This window comes from Pagrus major, chromosome 16 (assembly GCF_040436345.1).
Source record: "Pagrus major chromosome 16, Pma_NU_1.0".
Taxonomy (NCBI): Eukaryota; Metazoa; Chordata; class Actinopteri; order Spariformes; family Sparidae; genus Pagrus; species Pagrus major.
Genome location: NC_133230.1, coordinates 7,791,241 through 7,811,078, shown reverse-complemented (window position 1 = coordinate 7,811,078; position 19,838 = coordinate 7,791,241). Strand labels below are relative to the sequence as shown.

Here is a 19,838-nt window from a genome sequence, read left to right as displayed (position 1 = left end):
ATAAAGCAACAAGCAATAAACTTAAAACAAGCCGCAAATTAAATCAAAAAATGTATTTACCATTGTTCAGGAACAGGACGTGCACTCAGTAGTCCTCAGTCTCATTTTTTATAATCTTTCATGCTGTTTTGCTGATCTAAAAACTACAGTAACTGGTACCAAAAAATGTACAAAAGTGTCCATTTACCTCCAAGATGCCAACTTTTCATCATCTCACAAAAACACATTGCACATTGTTTTTACTTCTCTGATAACTCAATGGACCTTCAAATAGTTAATTAGCGTAAGAAGCAAGAGAAAATATCCACACTGTATATGCTGCACATGCAGATACTATACTATACGTCTATACTAGACGTTTATGTTAGTGTCCATTGTTGCTTTATATACAGTACATCTACAGTACTGTGCACCGATCTGCATGTATATAATAGTTGTATTTTGTTGCTTTGTTGCTGAGATGTTTCTGCTAATAAGGAGCAGGATAACTTACTTAATTCAGCGTCCATAAGGCAGCACTAATAAGGAATCTGCACTTCCATGACTCTCAACAGACACGTTCGGATGGTGATGCACATTCTTTATTCATACATTACTGCCGGCCCCACAACCCATACATTTTGTTACAGTATGCGCTTACAGACAAAGTGAAATGTTCTCTACGTTAATCCCAGTAGAGACGTTTTTTTTTAACCCAACCATCCCGCTCTCCCACAGTGCTTTGCTCTCTGTCTTCATGAATATCATGAATGAAACAACATACAGTAGGCTACATACAGTTTATACATGCGGGACACATACACATAGTTACAATTCACTTCGGCTACTGTGGGGTTCAAGTTACCCATGATTACAGATCTGGTTCAACCCCACAATACATCATTTAATCTGGCAGCCTTTTGCAGAAAACAGACGTGTGTGGAAAATTTGGGGGGGCATCATTAATGAGTTAGGGTCGGATATGTGACACAAACAGAAATAAAAGGTGATTGCACAAAACAAAACAAAATCTCTGATGATAAAAGTGTAACAGTGCATTTATATAATTACAAAATATATTTCAGCTGATTTGAGAATCAAAACGACGTTTGTTTTTCTGTATTCGGAGGCAGCATTCAGACGGAGCAGAAACAATGGTCAGTGGTGTCTTTGCAGTCTCATGCTTTGGTATTGAGGACACTCTGTACTGTATGTCACGTTCATGTTTGCGTGAACTAATCCTTTAAAAGGCTCCTGGGACCCCATTTTACATTTTAACATAGCAGGTGTTTGCTGTTGGCCCTTGGACCACGATTTAGAAGGGCACTGTGTAGTTTTGGAGAAGAAATTCAAACCCAGATTTTAATCTTTACAATATCAATGAGGTTATAAAACAATTCATTCATGGACATTTTTCCATAAGTGAATAAACAAGCTGTTCTCAGAGGAAAACAAGGTTCCTAGAATGCTGTTTGAAGGTAAAGAGGTGGCAGGGTCCGCCACATATAAACAAAGAAAAACAGTATGAAATTGTGTCGTCCTTTAAGGTCAGTTTGTTTATTCAGTCGTCAAAACAAATAAAGTTTGTTTAGGGCCAATAAAGATCTTTCTCTTTCTCCTCTGATTAAAATTTCTTCCTCAAAACTACATAGTGCACCTTTAAACTAAAGTAAATATTAATTTATTAGTCATTTATTATTGGAAAATCTATCCGTAATATATGTCAATGATATACATCAGTCCAGAAAACTTTCTAGTAAATCATGAACAAATTATGGACCCAAAAAACTAAAGCATTACTGATATTAGTACAGCAATCCAGTAGTTTCAAGATTACTTTGTTCTAAATATAAATAGAATCTGATTTTTAATTAATTCGTATGTACAAACTACAACGTGGAAAGCTGTCGTTACCACCCACTGTGACCACACCATGAATTAATGCTGTGCAAAATATGTGTCCACAATAAGCTCATGATCATATTAACAATCAAAGTACATGTCATCACTTTTTTTAAACATCTATGTTGCTGTCTGATTCCTGATTAGTATGATTTTAAGCACTCGTAATGGATTACAATTAATTGCGATACTTAATAAGATGATTGCTGTAATGCTATTCATTTTAATCTGGTGCTCTAATCCCTGCCGACAGATTTGTCTTTGCAGATCCATTAATCTCAGATCCAGCGGGCGATTATCACTCGCGTTAGATACGTCACGTCAGGTCAGCAGTGAAGCCACGGTGGAGCGATACTTCTTAAAGCAGTTACGACACACGACACAGCTTATCTCATGTCTGCACTCGGCGCTCACAACAAACACCTGACCGCACACTGTGATGTCATTAAAGGTAAAATGTTATTTTTTTTATTTTTTTTTTTACAATTTAGTCATCTTCCGTGCTGATCAGACAAATATAATTTTAGTAAATAAAAGAAATAAAATGTGCTCAGTGTTTTTTATAAACCAACAAGTATTTTCAGTAGTTTAATTTGCTAAATCAAATGTATTTAACTTAATAAATGTTGTATTAAAAGCAGCGAATTCGGTCTTTAAACATCGCACAGCCTACTATCACACCTCAGTGCTGAATGTGTTGAGAAAACAAGCCCACATATAGCGCCTTTAACCGCATGTATGCTAACTACATTGACTAATCTACAACATCAGCTTTCATGTGGATGCACATTTGCAGCCCGACGTGCTTCTCTTGCAGCCAGTGTCATCACCTCTCCTGCTTCGCACAGGGTCATGGGTCACAGAAATTCATGCAAAACTCCCCACGGGAACGTGTTCTCCTTGGATCAAGAGAAATAAGGGCTTTCTGGTGCAAAAGGAGCCCACAAAGAAGAGATTAATCAAGAGGGGATGGGGTGAACGTCCCGTCATTACCCACTCGGATGCGTTCATGCAGAAAAGGGCCAGAAAATTTCCTTTTAACTTTCTCTGACGGTCACACATATTTCCATTCTTCAGCTCATAATCACCATCCATCCTCTGCCGCTGCATCCCAAGAGTCTGCCTCAAAACTCTATCTTGCAGGCGGGAAAGGTCTCGTCCTGCATGGCGACAGTGCTGTTAGAGCCCAGGACGGTAATGCCCAGCTCCTTCTGTCTGTCCAGGGTCTGCTGGTACCACTCCTGCATCGCCACCGACTCATAGGTGGGGATCACTGTCACCTGAAAGAAAGGACAAGGATAAGGGAATGAAAAGGGGAGAAAAAATGATCTGCATTGGTTACTTTTAAAATGTGTTTTCAGTAGCTGCAGAGAAACATGGATAGGTGATCCAGTTTACCTTACAGATTCACATGGATCTATTGTTTTGCTGCATGCTTAAGATGACAAAAAAGGGTTGCCATTCTAGTTGTGTGTTTCTACCTGCATAGTCTCAGGCCAGGATTTCTTGCTATCCAGTAATGCGTCTAGCGTATGCCTCAACAGCTCTTCTCTCTCTGGACTGTCGCCACTGACGATGTAACAAGAGGAGCGAACGCATCTGAAGAAGTCCACGTTGACTGTTGAAGAGGAGCCTCCATAGGGAATATAGGCCAGGTCAACATATAGGCTGACTTCTCCTGCAGAGGTAGACTTAGAGCCTGTGACAGGAGAGAGAGCAGCTAAGCGGACACCAACTGTGGACACACTTTAGTTTGAAAAGTACAAAACGATTTACAGCTCTCTATATCATTTACATTATACGCCTCATACCTGGATTGGGTGAGGATTTTGCTGGTGCCGAACGGGGGCTGGAGGAAGGCGTTCGAGTAGACGAGGCGTTCCCCTTCAGGACTCCACTTTGGTTCCCTGTCCTGCTTTTCCCTGAGCCTGATCTTTGGGAGGCCTCAGTAACCTGGTCACAAAAAGCAAAATTGATTTTTATGAATCTACAGAAAGTATCTTCTTAGTTGAAGGTGGTTTTTGGAGAGGGACTTTACCAATAAACACAGTATTTGACGAGTTGGAAAACCCAAAGCATCAGTTTTTGATGTGCTGGGAATGATAATCAAAAAACAACTTTTCTTACAAATAGGACCTTTAACCAAACGATTTAGCTTAAATGCTACACATGAACTAATGCGCCAAATTACATAAACATCCTTTTCGTCAATGCTAATAAGACAAACTCACCGCTGGCGATTTTTTGCCTCGTGTGCCAGTGGCTTTTGCCCTCTTCCCGTGAGCATCAGAGTCAGACTGAGGAACGGGCATGGAGGTGTCAGGATGAGGGGGCAGGGGTGGACTGTCCCTGAGAGGGGCAGGAAGAGGGTCCTGGGGCAGAGCCCGGCTGGTGTGGAGGTCATGGGGCGAGTTAGACGGCTCACTACATGACTCATCCTCATCTGAGTCCAGAACTCCCTCTGCGGTGGTGGACGGGCAGTCCTCAGTGCAGGCGGGGGCATTTGACTCGCTGGGCGATGTGTCTTTGGGGTTGTTGTTGTTGTTGCCGTGATGATGTGGAGTAAAAGCTCCTCTGGGGGACTCGCTCGCACCTGAGCCAGAGTCAGGTTGTTTGAAATGCTTGAACTCGCAGGGAGACACCAGACATAGATCCACATCGTGAGCTGATGCCTCAAAATGAAGTGTGTTAGGAGCCGGAGGCCGCCCCATCTCGAAACCCTGCCCTACAGATCTTGGTGGCTTCTTCATTGGTAAAGACATCCCAACAAAATGGCCTCCATTGGAGCTTGAGTGATGAAGGCTGTCATCCCCATCTCTTTGGCTCACAGAGGTTGGTCCCTGCTCTAAGGACATGGACAGTGACTCATCTACCTCTGTGGACTGAGGTGAGCTCACCTCTGCCGGCATTGAGTGTGTAGTAGTGGTGGTAGTGAGAGACGGAGAGGGGTCTGAAGAGCCGTCTTTAAATGAACCCAAAGAAAGGAAACTTAGGTGCTTCTCTCTGGGGTTTGCTTGGCTCTCTGGAGTGGTTTTGGGCTGGTTTAATTGTCCCTCACTCTGCTTGGATGAATCGTTGACATTAGCTGACTCTTCGTTTCCCATCTGGGCCTGTAACCTGTTGAGAGTGGCCCTGTTGCACCACACATCATCTGGGGACAGACAGTAAGGAGTGTGGCCTGCGCTGTTGGGCCGTGAATCAGGGGATGCGGGCTCTACCGTCTCCTCGTCAGGGCTGACTGGCACCTGGTTCTCTGGAGAGGATCTGGAGGGAGGGCTGCTTCTCAAAGCCCCGTCCAGGAGAGTGTATTCAGTCGGGGTTAAGTCGAGCTGGTCTGAGGGCTCATTCTTTGGCGCCTTATTCAAGGGAGATGGGAATCCTACAACCTTTGCTGGTTTACAAGCATTTCCAGGCTGGTCTTCTGGCGCTTTCTCTCCAGTCCAAGCCTTGTCTCGCGCTCCATTATCACCACTCTCTCCTCCCATTATCCCTGCATTATCTCCGGCTTCTTCCTCAAGTGTGTCAGCCGCTTTGCTCAGGTCTCCAAGGCTTTTTTCATTTCCGGACTCACTGCTTTTCTGCTCTCCTTTATCTGCTGTTTCCACCTGTGCTGCAGTTTCCTCCCTGAGCTTTAGAAAATCAGCTGTCATGTCCTCAGGGGTAGACATTTTGGAGCCACAGGGGTTCTCTTCAGACTGTTTCTCTGGTTTTTGCTCTGCATCGAGTCTCTCTGGCTCTGATAACACAGTCCCAGCATCAGGTTTTGTTGAGTTGTTATCTGGTAATTCAGCGTTTTCATGCACCTTCTTGCCATTATTTGCCTCCTTTCCTGATGTTTTTTTTGTTTTCTTCCCCCCTGTTTTGGAGTCATTTTTTGCTTCCTTTTTGAGTTTAGTTTTATTGTCATTCTTTGGTTTTGGAGTGAGAGCATCCCTTTTCCCCTGATCATGCCTCGTAACACCGTTCTCCTCTTTATTGCCAGGCTTATCCTCCTTCTTCCCATCCTTACCTCCTCCTTTCTTTGAAGTATTCTTCTCTGAAGATGCTGCTTTGTGCTTGACACCTGTCTCTTTGATTCTGGTTTTATCAGCATCTCTTGCAGCGACTCCGTTTAACAGTTTTCCTTTCCCCTCTTCTTTACCTCCCCGATCTTTTCCGTGTTTCACCGTTGACTCCTTCCCTTGAGACTTACCACTGTCCTGGCTCTCCGTCCTCTTGGGCGTTTTGTCCTCTCCCAGCCTCTCCAGGTCCCCGGTCGTCACAGCAGGTTTCTGGAGGAAGGCCAGACCCTTCAGCTTCTCCAGCCCCTGCAGCAGCTTTGCCTGTGGGGTGACACCGGGGAACAGCACCCTGACCACCTTCTCCTGGGGACACGCTGGGTGCCACACAAGCAGCGCAGACACTGAGGCCAGCGCGGTGAGAGGGAGAGTTTGGGATTTGGATGCTGATGACACGGCATCAGGCCAGTTTTGCATGAATGTCTGGTACTCTTGACTGTTTTTGCCGGGGTTGAGGATGTATAAATCCAGCTGTCCCACTCCCATCTTCTGGAACAGGGTCAGTGGCTCAATGGGGATCCCTTGTGGTCGAAACAATGGCTGTGGTCTGATTTCTAACTTCTTTAACAAGGTTAGGGTTAGAGCCCCCTGCTGTGTGCTCTTCAGTACACTGTCCGCACCTGAGAAGAAGAATGATAACTTTACTTGATAGCAATCATTCACATTAGAAACCCAACTGTTCATGAAACCATGTTTCATGGGAAGTCTGGACATTTACAATCATGTTTGTAGTAACAAAAAACAGGTATTTTAAACCAAAACATGATGTTTTCCTAACCCTAACCAAGTGTTTTTTGTGCCTAAACCTAACCAGACCATAAGCACAGTGTTGTCACAAGATACATTTAAAACTGAACCGTAAAGTTGCAACATAAAGAAATGTAAAGTTTCAATGTAAACATATATGGTTTGCATTAATGTAAACTGCCAACATTTACTCAACATATCCGCAGATTGCAGAGACGTACTGTACTACTGTAGGTTTGAATGCATCACTCACAGGGCTGATCTTCCAGCTGCAACCTGCTGGGGGCGTTAAAGAAAACAACTCCAAGCTCTGGGGAGATAAGCCTCTTAGAGGAGTCATCTGTTCAGATAAAAGGAGATAGAGACACAGAGAAACACATAAAGAGGAGTGGACTAAAGAGATATCTCCTGACAGATCTCCTTTTATCATGATGAATCAGAAACATCACCGGGAATCCCTCCTCTGTTGCTCTTTCTAAGGGTTTTCCCCTGTTGGTTTTTTAAGGGGAGTTATGCCTTATCGAAATCAAGGGTCTAATTATAGAAAGTGATGTATGCTGAGCAGATTGTAAAGCCCTCTGAGGCAAACTTTTGATTTTGGGCTGTACAGCATGAATAAAACTGACTCGACCTCTTACCTTTGACATCAGAGCTCAGCTCCAACTCAGCCACCTTCCTCTCCAGGAAGACATTGACCCCGGGGAGGTTCTCTGTCCCAACATGCGTTAACAAAACTGCATCAACTCGGTCGAGGTGGCGGACCAGCTTCCAGAAACAAGCCTGAGAGTCCGAGCCGCCGTCCACCAGCACCGTGAACCCGTTAATGGCAAAAAAGGCACAGTCGCCGCGGCCGGCAGGGAACACGTAGCAGCAGGGGCGGGACAGCTTGAGAAAACCCACCGTGGTGGGAGGAGGCAGGAGGTCGAAGGGAGATGGAGGGGAGAGGGTGCCAGAGATGAGGGAGGTGAATTCCCCCAGGGCCTCCATGGCAGGCAGCACCTCTGGGGGATTGATGAGCAGCGTGAAAGGACCCTGCAGAGGCTGGTTTCCCACGAGAGTATTCCTCCACTGGCTGATGTTGGGACAACTTAGAGTCAGACTGAGTTTGGAGGAGGAGCTCTCTTGATCTATGAACTAAAAACAGAGCAGTTTTTCAGCAGTCAGACAAGAGATTTGAACAGTAATATCAATATATTTACAGACAAAGAGATAAAAATTCAGAGAGAGACGCTGTTGTACCTGCTCTGTCAGTATTTTTTTCAGGTGGTGTGGTGAGAACAGTCCTCTGTGAAACAGCAGGTCTCCACTGTCCTCCACACTCTGGCCGGCCAAGATCAGCAGCTTATGAGCCGAATCCCTGGACAGCAGAGCCGACACCTGCCAGGACCAGACAGACGGAGAGATTAATTATTTCATCCCTCATAACTCAAACTGAAAGAACAGTATCAAATAATAAAAAGTAGAGAGAGGAAAAAGGTTTTTTTTAGCTAAATTAGCATAAAAGTAATTAACATTCACAGTGTTTACTCACATTTGAGTAGCAGAAATACCAAACATTTGGTGGCAACAGCATCTTAAATTTGACTATTTTCTGATTTCTCTGCTTTATATCATTGTAAATTTAATACATTTAGGGTTTGGACTGTTGGTCCGACAAAACAAAACATTTGATAGGCTTGATCTGCTGGAAATTGTGATGAACAAACTGCATCATTGTAACACCTGTCCTGGTCAACTATCTTCCATGAACTTGGTGAAGGACCCAGGATTTCTCCCCCTCACCTCTGAATGAACCTGTTCCTGAGACGGACTGATCAGCACCTGAGTGTCCAACACTCTGGTACTGTGGCGCAGACACTTCTGCCCTGAAGAGGCAGAGAGAAAAACAAAGAATAGAAAAAGAGGGACAGGCAGGCAGCAAGACAAAGGGAAGCAAACAAGAGAGGGAAAAATTCAGAGCCGAGGGAGTTTGGAAACGAGCCAACAGATCCGAAGCCAGACCCAAATGGGAGGTGAACTCAAAGAGGTCAGTGAGAAACTGAACTGGGATAACCGGGCGGGTGATTGACTCCCTGAGTGAAAAAAGAGGAAGGAAGAAGAGTGGAACAGCTGAGTCAGAGGGATTGTCTGAGGATGAGATGCCAAGTTAACTCCTGTCTGAGGAGAACTGGATCAACGTTTGAGGATACGGAGGCGGACACAGCCAACCGGAAAACGATGACCCATATAAGTACAAAAGTTTCTTTGTCTTTGATTCAAGTCCTCACAGACGGTTGCACTGAATGACATCTTTCACATTTTAGTTCAAGTTCAAATGTAAAACATCCTTGTCATTCGGTGTGTAATTCGTTATCTTAGCTTAGCATAAAGGCTAAAATATGATGCCATGCCGTTGTTCCGAGGGCCCGTTACTCCAATCCCCTGTGTTATTTTTTTTCCCAACCAAATTCCACAAAAGCCCAGCCCTACTCTGTCTGAGTAACTCTGACCCTGACATATTTGTCTAATCATAACCATCTAACGGTCTGTATACGGCTGCCATTTTGTGCTCTGTGAAAAGAGATGTGTCTGTTCTTGTCTGTGTTCATCACCTCACTTCACAGCTCAGCTGTAACATGACTATCTGACTCTGATGTTTGTCTGCGTTTTCAACATTTTCCCTGGTTGTCCTTGACTCTGCAAACTGAAATACTGCGACACATGCATAAAGAGAGGTGGCACAGATCTCTATTGTTCTCTGTCCAAAGGGGTCCACCCATGTTTAACAATCGCCGACTGCTCCTGCACTTTCCTTCCTTCCTTCCTTCCTCGTTGACCTCTGACCGGACAAACCGGCGGGTTACCATGGGGACGGGCCTTTTTTTCTGTGGGATACAGGGTCTGAGGGTTCGGACAAGGAGTCAAATCAACACAGTTACTGACCTGCACCCTTGAAAGACGCTGTGTGATGGGAGAGAAACTCTTGGAGAAAGAGGTTCAGGTTACAGGATTTTAAGTCGACGTCCCATGAACGAATACCTGGAGACAAAAGAGGCTTACGGTCACATGGGGCAGCAAATGGTTTCACTATGTCATAAACAACGAACACATTTGTAAAATAAAAATATGCCAACAAAACAATGTAGCGGATTGCAAGCCGCAGTTTCCCCAGTAAACTTCGGCTGTCGCAATTGCAGTGTCTCTGGGCTCGTTAGGGAGAACTAACAGGCCAGGTGGCGGACACCCAGCCTGTCCGCTCCACCTAACGAACCCAGAGACACTCTTGCAGCAAAGGATGAGTGAGCCCAGAACAGAACCGCAAGAAAAACAGAACAACCTGAGTGAGTTAACAGTTTGACTCAGGCATGGAGAACGGTATTACAAGAAATGCGGAGGGATCCAGGCTAAATCCCACTGCAGGCATCAGATTATGTGCAGCTTCCTCTAAAGCCACAAAATACTTTTAACTTCTTTTTCACATATACAGAAGTACTCAACAATACCTGTAAACACTATTGAATGTGTAAAAGTGGTGGTGCTGCCCTTTAAGGACAGCAAAAAGTAAAAAAACAATAAGGAACATAATGCAGAATTATCACCTTTCTGACTTCATAAAAGAAGAGGTAGTAATATTCTCCAAATGTGTTGATATTTACTTCCTCCTTTAGATAAATACTTTAAAAACACATTGAAATACTCGGAAAAACTGCACGTCAGTCAGCTGAAAACAGGGCCGCTCTTCTCGGCTCATGAAAAGCTGACATTTTGAAGGAACACGGTTCTCACCAGACAGTTATGAAATGTTAATAAGCCTTGTGAAGACGATAAACATCTCTCACTGTGTCCTGTTTCCTTCTCTGTTATCTTTATTCAGCCTATGTGCAGTTTTTACATAAACTGCATGCACTCAAATGTCCCTCAGAGCTGCAGACACACAGTAAAGACACGCACTGTCCTGGGTTATCATGCCAGTGCACCCATGTCTACTCCCTGCAGCCTCCACAGGCACTGCTTTACATAAACACAAAGCTTTATGGCACAACGTTCACAAGTGGCCATGTGTTGACTGAATATCAACATGCAACACTTCCCCCAAAAAGCTTCTCATTGCGCAATGATACCCAAGCCACCCCGCTCCGGACTGCTTTTAATTATACTGCGCCCAGGAGGAGGTGATGCTGATGGTGGAGCACCGCCAGATGACGCATCCTCGGTCAGTAGGGTGGATAAAATTACATAAACACCGCAATGGGGCAATGTAAGCATCCCTCTGGTGATTTACGCGACGAGAACTTGCGTTCATCTTCATTTTTCACGCGAATATGGAAAAGGAGGAGAGCGACGTGCGGGAGGTGTGAGAGGCGGGTTGGCTGTAAACGTACCTCGTTCAATGTCCCCGCAGATGTGTCCCGTCTGTCTGAGGTGTGCGGTCCGTCCGATAATGATGAGCAGGGAGTGTTTGTGGGGGCTGAAGTCGAGGTTTGCGGTCGTGGCGCGCCTCGGCTCCTCCCGGACCTCCCTCTCCGGCACCCGGCTGGACGCCATGTTGGGAGTCTGCAGTTGGGATGTGATGTCATTGAATAAGCTAAGCTGACGGCGCCTTTTATTACCGAGAGATATCAGACAGGCGGCCGGTGTGCAGGAATGCACTCGTGCATTAGTGGACGTGAAGGAAGAGGCTGAATTATTGATGAAACGCGGCAAAAATAATCAATATATTCTTTTTATTGGCTTTAATCAACAGGAAACTACCAACAAGTGATGCTGCATGGGAAAATGACGACAATCCAGCTGTTTCAACATCTGTTTTTTATTAAAAGTGCAAAACACCGTTATTTCTTATAATTGCACAACAAAAACACATTTATTTATGTATTTCAATATAACTAACCTGTTATTACAACTTACCTTCTATGTCATTGCTAAACCTTTACTCCTTTTATTGTTGCTTTATTAAGATTAATACTATTAACAGTAAAATATGTACTCATGAACAGTTAACTATGAAAGAAAACTGTTAATAAGTGCACAAAAAGAAGAATTCATTAACCTTAAAATGCATTTGTTCTCGCTTTAGATGCAATAGCTGCAAAAAGCATAATAACTGTTAATAATTGCAAAGTAAGATGTGTATTAATCTAAAAAAAGTAACATGAAAGCACAGAAAAGGTTTAAAAATGACATAATATGTTAGTTAAACTCATCAAATGTGTTTGTCACAAAAAAAGAAAAAAAAAAGAAAAAAAGAAATTCATTAGGCTGTTATTAAAGGAGCACTATGTAGTTTTGGAGAAGAAATTCAAATTCAGAATATTTTTTCCTTAACTGAATACACCAAAGGTGGCAGGGTCCGCCACATATAAACAAAGTAAAACAGTTTGAAACTGTGTTGTCCTTCAAGGTCAGTTTGTTTATTCTGTTTATTCAGTCATGAAAACAAAGAGCGTTTGTTTATTTAGTTTGTTTAGGCCCAAAGATCTTTCTCTTCTGATTAAAATGTCATCCTGAAAACTACAGACTGCTCCTTTAATGTTTTTAAGCAGTCTATAAACTGAGTTTCTCAGAAGTACTCAAAAATGTCTTATAATCTGGCACTAAACATGTTTTTTACACTATTAATTACATGTATATAGTCTTATTAATGCTAATAAAAATCTTTAAAAGTCTTATTACCTATTAAAGGATAAGTTCATTCACTAACTTAGCTTCACAGCAAAACTTCACTGCAGCATTCTCCTAAACAACTGAGCTATTATCACACTTATAGTCTTCTTATTAATATTAATATGCATCTTGTAAGGATGTAAAAGGGCCTTACCTGTTAACTAAAGTTTATTAGAAGGACTTTAACAAAAAAAGATGTACTGACACACAGATTTGAATTTAAGTTGATTTATTGACCTCCTTATCTTACAAATGTGCTAAGAAACCAATAGCTTTACTGTCTCCACCTTTAACAGGAACAAAAACACAAGAAAAGATAAGGAAAAAGAAGTATTTATGACAAAAACTACATTCAAAGTCTGCCAAAAGATGCCTCACAAATCATTCCCTGTGTACAGATCATAAACACTGACAGAGACAGACGGACACAGACCTTCAAATCTAATCATAAACCAATATTCTAACATTTCCCAGCCCGAGTTTATAAAAGAAAAGTTTCATTTATTAATCACATCATGTTACATTTGTCTCACAGAGAATGACACCAACTCTTTCCTGTTTTTTTCATCTTCCATCTTTGTCATCTCTTCCCTTCACAAACATTTAAGAACGTAGAAGTTACAGGACGTCCCTCGTGGACAGCTGCACAGTGTGCCGATGCGTGCGCCTTTACGCACGGCGCACGGCTCCCCTGCGTCACACTGCAAAGATAAAAATAACATGGATCAACAAGGATCACACTTAGGTATGTTATGTTATAATATTACAGATATTATTTACATCGATACATAATTATTTTATCTTAATGATGAATAATAAAGTAACCTATTCCCTGTCCCTAAAATGCAAGCTGATCATCCTTTATTATGATGAAGTGTACATACCGAAGGCAGCCAGCCCAGCTTTTTCTCTAAGGGCATCTCTTTGCTCCTCAGCTTCTCCAAAACTTCTTGCAACGCGTCGATCTGCAGGAAAAAAAATGACAGAAATTAAATTGAAATAGTTGACATGAGCCTTCTTGAAGTTTAAAGCTCAACATCTATTAATCATCTGCAATAGGCTCATCATCCTGAGCAGCTTGAGACAGTCATTTAAAAGCACCACCCATGTCCCCTCTCAAACCTCTCTCACCAGGTCTTTCTCCTGCTGGGTTTTCTGGGAGAAATCCAACGAGCGCGTCTCCAGCGATGAGTCCTCTGCACAGGCGAGCCACAGGTAGGCGCAGCAGCAGGTAACCGCGAGGAGGAGAGCTCGAGCACTGACCATGGTGCTGAAACACAAACAGGGTGGAGACCTTCTCTTCAATCAGCGGAGGATCTCTGGACTGGTGGAGGTGTCCTGTGCAGAGGAGCCCCCCTCTTTATAGGCAGCTGGTGACATCAGCCAGACTCTGAAATATTCATGACAGACGTTCTTGACACGGTGACACCGTCATCACCTTTGTGATCAGCAGGAAGAGACGTGACAGGATGATGTCAAGGATGTTAAACATTTCATAAAACATATTTGATAAAGTAATCTGGTGGGTGAATGGGGGTCAAACTTCTTTCCCTTCAAAATTAAAGTCTTTTTCTAAATCTCAAAATGGCCTATCCTGTGCAGATGAACACAACAGGCCATTAAACATACTATACAACTGAATATTTATTTTATTGTGATCAACTATTTACCTTATTGTTTATAAGAAACACCCCCATTTCACCATCCACCTACTCCACCTTTACCCTAAAAAAAAACAACAAACAAAAATGAGCAACCTTCCCTCCCTATCAAACACAAATGTGAATTTTCAAGAGAAAGTGTACATAAAAGTTTGCAGGTAGCACATACATGAAAAACTTATGTTAAATAGGCATTTCATTAGAAATATTTGGAACAAGAAACTGATTTTCCATAGTTTAAACAGCAAGTCATATTTTGTGTTTTGGCATGATGTTATCACTTTTTAAAAAGCTCCAGCTGTGCAATATCCAAAGCAGGGAGCCATTTCCCCGAATGGAGGGTGTTAGTTTCCAAATTGGTTCCCCATGGGACACCTCGAGCTTGCATTGCTGCAGGCGACTGCATCTGACTCATTAATGAGTCATATCGATGTGTCAGAATGAGGCTGAACTCGCCATCACTGAACTAAACTGTGCATCTGAACGTGAAACTGTCAAATCCAAATGAGAACGGAGGCCAGACAGATAGATTTGATTGAGGGCATAATGTCATACTCTCGACATGCTGTTATGGAGGTTGTACTTTTGTAAACACAATCCTTTTCTCTTCCATCGCTTTGCTGCTAATCTGTTCTGCCTGTCTGCTCCTGTCACCACTGTTCAATAAATCAGGCCGACAGATTAACCCCCACTGACACCAATCTGTAATCAGGATCCAATTTCCTCTTGTAGGAATAACCTTAAACACCCCTTAACAGTCGTACGTGTGTTTGAGTGGCTTATGTTTGCACACCAACCCCAGCAGAGACCCCACGTTACCCCTGAGAGGCCATATCTCCTCCATGTTGATCATGATAAGGAGACAAGGCGAAGGCAGGCAGCAAAACGAGGGCAGAGGTCAGTACATAAAGCCCATGACTCATCCAGGTTGAATAAAAGCGATGGAAAAAATACTGTACATGAATAAAAGTGACTAAAATATGCTTTATATTTCATTTTTTTTACATTTACAAGAAATCATAATGTGGATTAAGTTGCTGCAGCATGCTTACCATAAACTGGTAGCGTGTCTTGTTTAATTTCATTTAACCACCTGCTTTATGTGTGTGTATTGTCATGCAGCCTCTTTATGTGTAAATGCGTGTAATATTATTGTCTCTTTTCATTGATTTATACAATAATTTTACATTTCCTTGTTCAATTTTGGCTCCCTCTGGACCACTGACAGAGAAGTTGTTGAACTGATGACAGCTAAAGGGAATCCAAGACCTGTCATATGAATTGGAAGAGATCAGAAGAGAGATTTTGTTTTTTGTGACGTTATATTCGTCATATAGTCATGTTTTTATGTGTATTTTGCCTGTTTTAAAAACTGTCAATTCTCATTAACTTAAACCCAGACAAACCATTCTTCTAATTATACCCTTTTTTGGAAGAATATTACTTTTAAATTCCTAATTGTTTCTTGTTTTATATGATTTTATCCTTGTCACATGTCATATGGATTTTTTTTCCCCAGGTGTCGTTACTCACCTCTGCCACAGGGGGGCAGCACCACCCTTTGACGTACCTTAAATCTACGAAGGAGACAACCGGAAGTGCAGAGTGCAGCCTCCAGACAGAAAAGCTGGCTGGAGCAGTCTTGAGGAAATATCCCCTCAAACTAACTATTCAGACGTTTCTTTCTCCGATTAATTTGAGTTTCTCACAAAAGCGACAATGTCCGAGAGAAAAGTATTGAATGTAAGTATGAGAGTCTAATGGTGCCTCTGTTGGCAACGTTTACCGTCGTAATGAGCAAGAACGCTAACTTTAGCTTCGAAGCTAATTGTTATTAGCCATGGTAGCATTGAGATAGTTCTGGTATGCAGTTGCTCATTTGGGATATCTAAAGTACTTTATGTGTTAGCGACGAGTAATTTCTATAGAAGTAATTGTTATTAACACGTTTGTTCCACTTTCAGGCTTGTCAGTAACTCAAATGATTATTTTGTCCTCCACAGAAATACTACCCCCCGGATTTTGATCCATCTAAAATCCCCAAACTTAAACTCCCAAAAGATCGTCAGTATGTGGTCAGATTGATGGCTCCATTCAATATGAGGTATGTTCGTCTCTCTCATCCATGTTGCCACGCTTATAACTTATGTTAACAGGCTTATATGAGCTGTTTTCAATACACAAACACAAACAATAAAGTGTCACATGTGTACATTTTGAATCCCAGGACAAAGTGTCAGTAGGGTTAGGCAGGCTTGTTTCTGTTTTATTGACTGGGTTGAATTTATTGTAGGACAAGGACTTTCTGGCCTCTGTGACTGTAGCGTGATCAGCCTTGCCTCTATGGTTGTGTGCAGGTGTAAAACATGTGGCGAGTACATCTACAAGGGGAAGAAGTTCAATGCACGCAAAGAGACCGTTCAGAACGAGCTGTACATGGGACTGCCCATCTTCCGATTCTACATCAAATGTACTCGGTGTCTTGCTGAGATTACTTTTAAGGTGAGTATTTAATGCTCTGATTATCACTGTGATATTTATTGGAATAAAACAAAAGAAGTACTCTAAAGGTAAGACATCTCCCGCATTATGTAAAATAACACTTTCTCACACTTTGATATCTCGTGTTGCGACTATAGACCGACCCAGAGAACACAGACTACGCCATGGAGCACGGTGCAACACGAAACTTCCAGGCAGAGAAACTGATTGAAGAGGAGGAGAAGAGAATCCAGCAGGAGAGAGAGGAAGAGGAACTGAACAATCCCATGAAGGTCAGTGTTTTAAATGTCATTTACCGTGATTATTTTAACTGGCAATAGGAATAAAGAGTTCATGATCTCCCAATCATCTACCAGGTGTTGGAGAACCGCACAAAGGATTCCAAGATGGAGATGGAGGTGCTGGAGAACCTCCAGGAGCTGAAGGAGCTGAACCAGAGGCAGGCTCAGGTGGACTTCGAGGGAATGATCGACCGATACAGAGAGCTGGAGAGGATAGAGAAGGAGAGGGAGAAAGAAGAGGATGAGCGAGAGACAAAGTGAGTGTGGAAGGTTCAAAAAGACAAATGGTTAAACATTTACTTTTTAACTTTAATCTCTGCTCATGTGTCTAAATTAGTTTTGTCATGTGTGCCTGCTTATAATCAGACTGAGCCATTAAAAACCCAGTTAAATCTGAATGTGTCAATTGTTTCTCAGAGAGATGTTGGACCGTGCCCTCGTGAAAAGACTCAGAGACTCGGACTCTGACTCTGACTCGGAGAAGGAAGAGGAGGGCGGAAGCTTGCAGTCAAATAAATCCAAGCCAGACAAACCAACAGACATCCTCACCTTTGATAAACCCACAGAGGCACCGGTACGTATGACCACTCTCATCCAGCAAGGTGTGTGCCTCATTCAGTGACTTGCAATTGACAGGTTTAAATGACATTTGCAAGTATTTTGCCATTTTCTTCAGTCTATCTCAAGGTTTAATTTCAGTTGTGTAGCCTGCAACTTGCTACCTCACTTCTCCTCATTGTTCCTACAATATTTCAAACTGATCCACTGTCGAATGCCTGAAATTGACCGCATCTTGTTTTGTAGAGACATTCTTATTTAATATGTTTGCTGTCAGTGCTTAACTTGATGGCAAATGTATATATTACATTTTCAGTGACTGCTTCGCAGTTAAAATCCTCCTCTGAAAACGTTTAATATGAACTAACAGCACGGGGAAATGTTGGTGTGTTACTGAAGACACAAATACTAAAAGAAAGCTCAACAGAAGAAGTTAATGAAGCCAACCTGTGAGCAGGAAATACATTGTGTTATACTGTGACTTTCCACAGGGAACCTCAACTGGGGGAGTGAAGAGGGCCAAGGTGGAGACCTGGGAGAAGAGTGTGGGGACGCTGGGCGGTGGAGGGGCACTCGGGTCCCTGATCGTGCGAAAGAAACCCGCAGCGACTTTCGCCAAACCCTATCCAGTGGCTGGTGCTGCTCCCAGATTACAAACAGGTAACACATCAGCTTATCTTGCTGCTTATATGAAAGCCATTTAGCCTGAGTCTTCTGAAAGATATTATGAATTTCTTTGATTTGTTTCCTCACAAAAAAATTGGTCCCTTCCTCTTCACACGAACACGTGTGATTTCTGTATGTTTAACTTTCCTATTTACTTGGACACACAACTATCTTTTTGCTGCTTGTTCACTTCCTTCAAATGTTTTCATTGTGTATCTTGTTTTTCAGACTCAAAGAAATCTGCGGCTGTTTCCAGCAACGCCTCTAAGCCTGTTACCACGCAAAATGGCTCCTCATCTCTCAGCCTGTTGGGGGCGTATTCAGACAGTGACAGCAATGACAGCGAATGAAAAGAAGATGCTCAGGATGGATTTGAGTCGCTGACACAGAATTGTATAAATGATGACATTTAAAATATGTGTAGACAGTATGTGGGTCTCGCTCATGAAAACCTTTCTATAAAGACTGATAATTAGTCAAAGCGTCTGTGGGCTGTTATTAGAAGGAATTGTATTGTCTGCTATGGAAAACCCAGTGCGACAAAATAATTCCTGATTTGATCCGCTGGTTCATGGATGTGTTGTTATTTAGAATTTAACATGAAAAATGTTAATGTTTGAATTTTCTGTGAGGCAACATTGCCATGAGGGTGAATATTTTAATGTTTATTAAAATCTCTTTAACTTAAACTTTTTGTCCACGACATGTTTTGACATCCGTACACACCTCTCTTTTAATATAACTGTTATATGGGATCAGAATATTTATTATCACTGAGTGTCTGGTGCTTTACTTAATTGGTTGAAATCACAGTTACAAGATAGAGACTACTTTGTGTCAATTGGTGATTAATCTGAGTGAACAAACATCACACATGGAGCTTTGAGGTCTATTCTCGGGCCTCTTTTCAACATCTACACGCTCCCCCTCGCTCAGGTTATGAAATATTGTAACATTTCCTCCCACTCTTGTGCGAATGACACAACTCTCATAACGGCGTCACCACATGACTACAGTGCTGATTAAGTGCATCGAATATATTAGTGAGTGGATGTGCAAGAGCTGAATTAATTGTTGTTGGCCCAAAGCAAGAAAGATTGAAAGTCAGTGCTCAACTTGAATCCATGCCACTTAAATCTACAAACTAAGCCAGAAAACTTGGCATAGTTATGGACTCAAACCTGAAGTTTGACAGCTACAAAATCAGCAAAAAATAAAGGATTTCTGTCTGAACAAGATACAGAAACACTTGTTCAAGCATTTATTACCAGATTGTAAGATCTTTATGACTTGTTTCTAAAGCACTAAATGGTCTAGGGTCTAAAAACATCTCTGATTTACTTTTATGTTGCAAATTACAAAGCATACACACCCCTCAGGTCAACAGGAACATGATTATTCAATATTTCCAGGATCAAAACCAAGCAAAGTGAAGCAGTTTTTGAGTTTCTCCACCTCTGGAACAAACTTCCTGAACACCTGAGGTCAGCTTTAACTGTCAGCTCATGAAAATCAGAGCTAAATGTGGCTCATTAGATTCATTATTTCTTTTTAATCTGTCAGTATATGCTTGCTCTTGTTTTTAGTTTCTCAAAAATAAATGCTATTTTAACATTTTCTTGATGTGTGATTGATTTGTAATGTATATGTCCCCTCTAAAAACAAGTATGAAAAGCACTAATATTCATATCCTAAATGCTGCTGTTTAAAATATCTTCAGGGCATTTAACATCAGAAATATGTCCCAGCTTTGACCACAAGAGGACACCTCAGTCTTAAATGTGGCAGAGAAGACATGATTTTCATAGTATATTAAAAAAAAAAAAATGGCATTGCATTAG

At 42.2% G+C, this 19,838-nt stretch overlaps 3 protein-coding genes across 3 annotated transcripts; 1 reads left to right on the top strand and 2 right to left on the bottom strand.

The window, feature by feature from the left end:
• Window positions 1–2,538: 2,538 nt before the first annotated feature.
• Window positions 2,539–11,210, bottom strand: LOC141010245 (microtubule-associated protein 1S-like). Its single transcript, XM_073483118.1, has 10 exons — window positions 11,048–11,210; window positions 9,609–9,704; window positions 8,469–8,551; window positions 7,926–8,063; window positions 7,325–7,820; window positions 6,940–7,026; window positions 4,113–6,559; window positions 3,693–3,834; window positions 3,363–3,580; window positions 2,539–3,161 (listed from the first exon to the last, which is right to left on the bottom strand). The coding sequence occupies exons 1-10, from the start codon at window positions 11,208–11,210 to the stop codon at window positions 3,006–3,008; spliced, it is 4,026 nt and encodes a 1,341-aa protein (XP_073339219.1). The 3' UTR covers window positions 2,539–3,005.
• A 1,712-nt stretch (window positions 11,211–12,922) lies between these two features.
• On the bottom strand, window positions 12,923–13,595 carry cart1 (cocaine- and amphetamine-regulated transcript 1). The gene is made up of 3 exons (XM_073484353.1): window positions 13,461–13,595; window positions 13,214–13,294; window positions 12,923–13,030 (listed from the first exon to the last, which is right to left on the bottom strand). Exons 1-3 carry the CDS (start codon window positions 13,593–13,595, stop codon window positions 12,923–12,925), a joined length of 324 nt encoding a protein of 107 aa, XP_073340454.1.
• A 1,997-nt stretch (window positions 13,596–15,592) lies between these two features.
• yju2 (YJU2 splicing factor homolog) lies at window positions 15,593–18,686 on the top strand. The gene is made up of 8 exons (XM_073483512.1): window positions 15,593–15,733; window positions 15,994–16,094; window positions 16,348–16,492; window positions 16,630–16,764; window positions 16,849–17,030; window positions 17,191–17,347; window positions 17,823–17,991; window positions 18,226–18,686. Exons 1-8 carry the CDS (start codon window positions 15,710–15,712, stop codon window positions 18,345–18,347), a joined length of 1,035 nt encoding a protein of 344 aa, XP_073339613.1. The 5' UTR covers window positions 15,593–15,709; the 3' UTR covers window positions 18,348–18,686.
• Window positions 18,687–19,838: the final 1,152 nt, after the last annotated feature.